This window comes from Pogoniulus pusillus, chromosome 27 (assembly GCF_015220805.1).
Source record: "Pogoniulus pusillus isolate bPogPus1 chromosome 27, bPogPus1.pri, whole genome shotgun sequence".
NCBI classification, from domain to species: Eukaryota; Metazoa; Chordata; class Aves; order Piciformes; family Lybiidae; genus Pogoniulus; species Pogoniulus pusillus.
Window position 1 is genome coordinate 4,379,734 of NC_087290.1, and position 8,294 is coordinate 4,388,027.

At 51.0% G+C, this 8,294-nt stretch overlaps 1 protein-coding gene across 3 annotated transcripts in view; it reads left to right on the plus strand.

Moving 5' to 3' along the window:
• The window catches only part of CALN1 (calneuron 1), a 174,422-nt gene extending 172,069 nt beyond the window's left edge, over window positions 1–2,353 (plus strand). For all 3 annotated transcript variants that reach the window (XM_064166629.1, XM_064166630.1, XM_064166631.1), the window contains one exon: window positions 1,958–2,353. In XM_064166629.1, coding sequence (XP_064022699.1) covers window positions 1,958–2,085 — 128 coding nt within the window. In that variant the 3' untranslated portion in view covers window positions 2,086–2,353. The remainder of the gene's footprint in view (window positions 1–1,957) is intronic.
• The last annotated feature ends 5,941 nt before the right edge of the window (window positions 2,354–8,294 follow it).

The window sequence follows — 8,294 nt, forward strand, 5'->3', positions numbered from 1 at the left end:
CTGATTTTGCTTTAGGCACAGACCATTTAAGGTGAAACGACCAACCTGCTGTGCATACTCCTGGGAGTTCTCACAGGAGGGTTTCAAGTGCTGCCAGGGAGTACATCTTAAGTGGCTGCTTGTTCCCCAGTTGACCTGGGTGAGTGTAACACTTTCCTTGGAGCAGAGGAGTTCTGGGAGGTAGCTGGTTCAGCACATAGTCCTTCATTAGCTTGTCTGAACTGCTTCACTGTTAGATCTTTCTTTGCTGCATCACAATCCATAGAAGCATTTGGATGCTTCAGGGCATCTTTTATGACAGATCCAGCCATGGGTGTCTCAGCAGCAGTGAAGCAGGGGGGAGATGATGCAGAGGGTTACAGGTTTAATGCAGACTTTCTCCCAAAGATGGATTTGCTCCAGTCTTTGTGAAGCCTTTGGGGTCTTTGCTTTGTGTCTGTACTTTGGTGTATGGCAATGTAAAGGAAAAATGAGCCTCAGTGGTGTTTCCCTAGCACAAGAGCTGGTAGGGGTTCAAGGACTGTCCCTAACGGCCCAGGAAGTTCAGGCAGATCATAGAACCATAGAATCAGTCAGGGTTGGAAGGGAGCACAAGGAGCAGCCAGTTCCAAGCCCCCTGCCATGCCCAGGGACACCCTACCCTAGAGCAGGCTGCACACAGCCTCAGCCAGCCTGGCCTCAAACACCTCCAGCCATGGGGCCTCAACCACCTCCCTGGGCAACCCATTCCAGCCTCTCACCACTCTCCTGATCAACAACTTCCTCCTCACCTCCAGCCTCACTCTACCCACCTCCAGCCTTGCTCCATCCCCCCCAGTCCTGGCACTCCCTTACGGCCTCAAAAGTCCCTCCCCAGCTTTCTTGTAGCCCCCTTCAGATGCTGGAAGGCCACAAGAAGGTCCCCTGGGAGCCTCCTCTGCTCCAGCCTGCACAGCCCCAACTCTTTCAGTCTGTGCTCACAGCAGAGCTGCTGCAGCCCTCTCAGCATCCTCCTGGCCCTGCTCTGGACACACTCCAGCGTCTCCACAGCCCTCTTGTCCCAGGGGCTCCAGAACTGGATGCAGGACTCCAGGTGGGGTCTCAGCAGAGCAGAGGGGGAGAATCCCCTCCCTGGCCCTGCTGGCCACACTGCTGCTGCTGCAGCCCAGGCTCTGCTTGGCTTTCTGGGCTGCATGTGCACACTGCTGGCTCCTGTTGAGCTTCTCCTACAGCAGCACCCCCAAGTCCCTCTCCTCAGGGCTGCTCTCCAGCCACTCACTGCCCAGCCTGGATCTGTGCTTGGCCTTGCCTCGACCCAGCTGCAGGACCTTGCCCTTGGTCACAACTAAGCAGAAGCTGACTCCTTCCGAGAGGCAGCAACAACTACTTAGGACAATGGAATCAGAGTTGCTGTGTTTCTTGGAACCACTTTCCTCTGCCCCAGCCCTGCTGCTCTTTGCTATTTTCACACTGCTGCTGCTTCCTTTTCTGCCTCTCAGTGCATCTCACTGCACTTGGTCTCGTTGAACCTCATAAGGTTGGCTTGTGCCCACCTCTCCAGCCTGTCATAGAATCATAGAATCGACCAGGCTGGAAGAGAGCTCCAAGCTCATCCAGCCCAACCTAGCACCCAGCCCTGCCCAACCAACCAGACCATGGCACTAAGTGCCCCAGCCAGGCTTGGCTTCAACACCTCTAGGCATGGTGACTCCACCACCTCCCTGGGCAGCCCATTCCAATGCCAATCACTCTCTCTGCCAACAACTTCCTCCTAACATCCAGCCTAGACCTCCCCTGGCACAACTCGAGGCTGTGTCCCCTAGTCCTATTGGGGCTTGCCTGGGAGAAGAGCCCAACCCCTACATGCCTACAACCTCCCTTCAGATAGTTTCCTGAGCTCTTGGTGGCAAGCAAAGCCACTGTTGGTGGGGGGGGGGGAGGGGCTGCAGGTCTGCTTCACCTCCTGTCTCCCCTGCAGTGCACGCCCAGAAGCAGAACAGACAGACCTGCGTCCGGAAGAGCCTTATCTGCGCCTTCGCCATGGCCTTTATCATCAGCGTGATGCTGATCGCGGCCAACCAGATCCTGCGCAGCGGCATGGAGTAGCCTCTGGCCACCACACTGTGAACCCAACTGACCATGCATGCGCATGCCACCGGGTGAGCTTCCCCCTCGAACCGACTCTCACACGGCAAAGAGACAGAGGCAGGCAGATCAAGCACCCATTCGACCAGGAGCCTGAGGCCAGCAGCGTAATGTGGCTTGTGAATCGACTACATCCTTTTTTGGCAGGGACATCAAAGGGCTGTCTTAATGCTTTAAAGGTTAGATTGTTTTGTTTTTTTAGGTTTGGTTCTTCGGTTTGGGTTTGGTTGTTTTTTTTTTTGGTTTTCGTTTCCTAATGCAATAAAAAAATACAAAAAAGAAAAAAGAGGAAAAAAAAAAGGAGGGGAAAAAAAAGGAGGAAAAAATAAGGAGGAAAAAAAAAGGAGGAAAAAAAAGGAGGGAAAAAAAGGAGGAAAAAAAAAGGAGAAAAAAGGAGGAGAAAAAAAAGGAGAAAAAAAAGAGAAAAAAAAAAGGAGGGATAAAAAGGAGGAAAAAAAAGGAGGAAAAAAAAGGAGAAAAAGAGGAAAAAAAAAGGGAAAAAAAAGGAGGAAAATAAAAAGAAGAAAATAAAAGGAGGGAAAAAAGGAGGGGGAAAAGGGAAAAAAAAGGAGGAAAAAAAAGTAGGGAAAAAAATGAGAAAAAAAAGGAGGAAAAAAAAGGAGGGAAAAAAAGTAGGGAAAAAATAAGAAAAAAAAGGAGGAAAAAAAAGGAGGGGAAAAAAGGAGGAAAAAAAAGGAGGGAAATAAAAGGAGGGAAAAAAAGGAGGGAATAAAAAAGGAGGGGAAAAAAAGGAGGAAAAAAACGGAGAAAAAAAAAAGGAGGGAAAAAAAAGGAGGAAAAAAAAGGAGAAAAAAAAAGGAGGAAAAACAAAAGGAGGGAAAAAAAGGAGGAAAACAAAAGAGGAAGAGTTAAAAAAATCCTAAGCTATACCTACAGGAGTCCCAACTTATTGCTTCAGAGCACTAAATGGTAACTTTAAAGAGACTCTCAGGCAGCAGCCTGCTGGGCAGCGGGGAGGAGGCTGCCCTGCTGCACCAGGGTTGTCTTTTAACCTAGGGGCCGAGTGACTCTCCCGCGTCCCCAGGAAGCTGATCGTAGCATTGCCACAAGCAAGTTCCCTTCCTGTCCTTTCATCTCCTCCAGCTTCACTTTGAGGGGAGTTGGGCTTTTGGTGTTTGGTTTTGGTGGTTTTTCTTCCCCTGACGACCATGCCTTTGAGCGGATGGCGTTAGAGGGGAGCTGGAGCATCCTTGCCCAGTGTTCTGGGAGCTGAGAGGCAAGCGCTCGCCGGCGCCCTGCAGGATGCGTGGGTTTGCTGCTTCCTAACCGCCGCCTTCCGCACCAGACTCCGGGGGTTAGCGTGAGCCTGTTTGCTGGTTCTTCTCCAGGCGTGGCTCAGGGCTTGGGAAGCATCACCCCCTTTCCACACGTGGGCATTTCTGAGATCTGTGCACAGTCTTCCAACCGACTGCGACCACCAGCAGCAGGTAAAACTCCCTCTGGTTTCAGCCTCTCTGCGTAGCCAACAGCCTTTTGCTTTGCCCTTCTTCTTTTGTTGCTCTTCAATAACCACACCCGAGATGAAGATGGTGAAAATCTCTCTCCTTGCCTGCACAGTTTCTATCTCTGTCATTTCAAAGCCCCTGCACTAAGAACTTCATGTCAGACACCTTCTGGTGGGAGAGGTGCTGTGCTCACCTGTGTGGTTTAGACCAGCTAGCTGCTCCGGTCCCTCCCAGGAGCCATCCCATCACCACCACCATCGTCATCCCATGGACCACCTGCTGCAAAGCAGACTCCATCAAGAGAAGGAGGGTTCAAACCAGAGCCTCCTGCCCTATGTTCTGTGGTGTGTCAGACTTTCAGATCCTGGGAATGTTGGTTCTTTCTCCTGGAAGAGATTTCAGTGGGCAGCAAGGAGAAGATGGAGTGACGCAGACGAGAGACACAACACATCCCATGGGAAGCACCAGGGCTGGCTGAGCCTGGAGCCAGGATTCCATCATAAAGTACTTTACCTGTTAAACACTAAGCAAAGCCTTGCATTTCTCTTCAGGGGGACCATGTACCTGTGTGTCACCTTGCAGAGATTTGGCTTCCTCACCCTGAAGGGAGAAGTTTCCTGGCGTGGGAAGTGCTCCCCAGGGAGGTGCGTGGAGGCTCCTTGACTTTGGAGTTGTGGCTTTATGGTGTCAGCTGGGCAAGGTCCAGAAACACCAAGGAACAGCAAGATTTTCCTCCTGCAAATGAAGATGACTGTTTCCTGTCACAAGAGGGGACAGGATGGCTCTCCAGGGGGTGGAAAACCACAAGCTTCCCTCGTCCCACACAGCAGCCATCAGCTTCATCCTGGATCCATCTCAAAGCCTCATTTCAGGTCTTTCTTTGATTGTAAGCTTGACATTTAACCTGTATTTTCCAGCAGTTTGAGTTGAAAACTTGCTTCTCACTCGTTCTGTCTCCCATCACCCCTTGAAACTCCTGTCACCACTTTGGGTTTTGCCTTTAGGTGTGTGTGTCTCAGTTGCCCACCTCCCCTTCATGGCCATTTTCCCTGTGCCCCCTTCCACCACTGAAGAGAACAGATGTTTTTTTCCAGAGCAGCTGTTTCTCCCCTGCCTTTCACACATACTTCTGCATTTCTGCTCTGCTGTGACTAGTAGAGGTCAAATGCAAACCACTCTACACCTCCCAGAAGATGGAGAGATGTTTTGTTTGCTACAGGGCAGCAGCAGACTTCAAACCAGGAGTGGAAAATCATAGGCAAGCTCTGAGGGTGGGATTTACACTGCTGGGGAGCCAAGGCTGTGCTGGACAGTGCAGATAATGAGCTTTGAGATGGTTGTAAGGGAACTATCAGCCACATTTTTTGGTCTCAGGGGCATGTGAAAAGATGGCAGCAAGAGGAAAAAAAAATGTCTAAGAGTAACTTGCTACTGAGTAATACTTAATAAGATTAATTCCCCCCACCCTGGGACTGTGCTGGAGTGAAGGTGGGCGGCAGGGGCAGATGGAGATGGAGCAGAGAGGTGGGCACCAACCCACCAGCCCCACTCAGCAGCTGCAGAAATGCAGGGCAGAGTGGTGCCAATGCACTGAGCCCAGAAACAGAAGCTAGGACACATAGAGCAGGCATTTCTCCACTCTCTGCTCACTCATCTGACAGCGTATGCTAAGGCAGACTCCAATTAGAACAGCATTTACAGGCAAGATGATCTTTTGCATCCCTTTAAGCTTGCTGGAAGGCTCCATAATTTATCTCTACCTGCATGCTCCATGCTCCACAACCCCCCCTTGTAAACACAGTCACTCTTCAGCATCGTTCTTCACCTCACAGCTCCATTTGTCAAACCAAATCTCTAATTAATATATTGGTAAAAGCCATAGCCTGGGGTCAGTGGAGTTCATTGCAAAACTCCCTGCTGATTTTACTGGGGACAGGAGTTAGGTGTGGGGTTGAGGTTTAGCTTTTTCTGTAGGGAACCCAGTTTGTGCCATGTCTTACCAGAGGTCTTCTTTTCCTTCCTAGAGCAGACTTCCTCCATTTCAAAGCATCTTGAAGAGATCCTTCTTTAATCAGTTGGGTCCTTCTGGTAGCTAGTGGCAACGCAGGATGGATCAGGCTAAGCCACTGCATCCTTCCCTCTCTCCAAAACCTTTCTACTGACACATTCCCAATCATTTCAAGCCAGCAGCATTGGACCTGTGGCTCTTAGCTACCTCCCTGGCTCCATTTATATAACATCCATTTCTCTTCCTTCTCTTTTCTTCTACATAAGGAGGGGAAAAAAAAGAAGGGGGGGGGGGAAGAGCTTTTTGTTGCAGGTAAAAATAGAGCAGTAAAATTTTGATTGGAACCTGATGGCAAAAAGCATGGGGGTGGGGAGGGGAAGAAAGTAGAAAAATCAAATAAAAAGTAAAGACCATCCCCCCCCAACCCTACACATCCCTTACTTTGAGAAGAAAAAGAACTGGAACTAAAACTCCTAAGTGCTAATTAACAGAGCTGCAGAAACACCCAGACTGCAGCCCTGCTAAGGTAGAGCTGTCAGAGAGGGAAAAGAGAATGGGGTGGGGGGGAACCAGCACTAAACTTCTGCTCTTGCTACTTACATGAGAATTGAAGTGTCTTTCCAGCACTGCAATTCTGCACGAAGAGGAGATTGCTATGGCAACCTTGGCTGTTCGTGACATGGGTGCCACCAAGCACCTGGCAACTGCAGAGGCGCTCCTGGTGCCACCCGGGGTGGCCACACAGCTCCCAGCATAGAGTCAGAGAATCAGGCAGGGTTGGAAGAGACCACAAGGAGCAGACAGTTCCAAGCCCCCCCTGCCATGCCCAGGGACACCCTACCCTAGAGCAGGCTGCACACAGCCTCAGCCAGCCTGGCCTCAAACACCTCCAGCCATGGGGGCCTCAACCACCTCCCTGGGCAACCCATTCCAGCCTCTCACCACTCTCCTGCTCAACAACTTCCTCCTCACCTCCAGCCTCACTCTCCCCACCTCCAGCTTTGCTCCATTCCCCCCACTCCTGCCACTCCCTCACAGCCTAAAAAGTCCCTCCCCAGCTTTTTTGTAGCCCCCTTCAGATCCTGTGTGGAAGTGTGGATGGATTAGTGAATGAACAGCCAATTGTGAGCACCTCAAAGACAGCTCTGGTGATTTAGCCACAAAGAAACCGAAAAGAGTCTGCAGTTGAATAGGTTGACCTGCAGGGAAGGCTTTGGGGGGGATGTGATTATTGGAGTTTGAAGAAGGCTTTGGTTTGGGTTCAGAGAATGACAGAATCAGAATGTCAGCAGCTGGAAGAGACCTCCAAAGCTCAGCCAGTCCAACCCTCGCCCTGCCAGAGCAGGATCACCTAAAGCAGATCACACAGGAACACATCCAGGCAGAGCTTGAATATCTCCAGAGATAGAGACTCCACAACCCACCCTGGGCAGCCTGTGCCAGGCTTCTGTCAGCCTCACAGGGAAAAAATTCCTCCTCATGTTTAAAAGAGACTTCCTATGTCTCAACTTCCACCACTGCCCCTTGTGCTGTCGTTGGACATCACCCAGCAGAGCCTGGCTGCAGCCTCCTGGCACTCACCTGCACATCTTATAACCATTGCTGAGGTCACCTCTCAGGCTCCTCTTCTCCAAGCTCCCAACCCCAGCTCCCTCAGGCTCTCCTCCTAACAGAGCTGTTCCATTCCCTTCAGCATCTTTGTGGCTCTGTGCTGGACTCTCTCTCAAGCAGTTCTATGTCCTCTTTGAACTGGGAGGCCCAGCTGAACTAGGGGTTGAGAGCAAGGGGAATTAATTCAGCATAAGCAAAGCTCAACTCAGTCTGCCCTGGGCTTGTCCAGCATCCTTTGGGGAGGTCCTTCACAGGGGAATTGCTGTCTGATGGGAAGGCTTTGGGTTACTGCTCCTGCAAGGCACTGGGCTGCATCGCTGCTAATGAGCGACTTTGCCTTTAGCCATTGACTTTCACTTGGAAGGAACATCCTGATCCTCTGCTCCTGGAGTAATCAGTGAGGGAGCAGCAGGCATGTGGTGTGCTGAAATACTTTGGAGGCCATGGAGAAGTAAACTCCAGCAACAGCTGCTGAAGGAACATTGCTTACTCGTCAGGTTCAAAGCCATACCAGAAGGTCAGGGATGAAACCAACCACAGCTGAGGAGTTACCAAGCAGGACAAGCACAGCCATGGTGGTGACAGCTGCCCTGAGGAGCAGCATCCTGCCCACAACAGGCCTTACCACCCAAGAACTTTGTTAGACCCTGACCCTCTTGATGAGGCCACCACTAAGATGTGATTCATAATCAGAAGCAATAGCAACAGCACTTAAAAGAATTAAACAGGGTGGGCAGCTGGGAGCACTTGGCCTTGTTGGGGAGAATTTGTTCTTCGTGTTGTTGGAGTTCAGAGAGGATAAAAGAGGCCTGACAAAGGAAACTGATCCTTTTTCACTCTGCTAGGCACCCACAGCCATGCTGGTGACTGCCAGCAAGCACCGTTGGGTGGAAGATGCTCACAGACCAACCAGAACAAGAGCCAGCTGTGAGCAGAAGGGTGGGAGGTGGTAGGAGACCCCCAGCTACTGCTTCTGCTCCCAGGTGAGCTAGAGCTGAGTGTTTGGGTGATTTAGAACAACTTCACAGAGGCTGTCCAGTGGCCACTGGGAGCTCATGTGTTGGCTGTGGTAGGCTGGGTGTTGG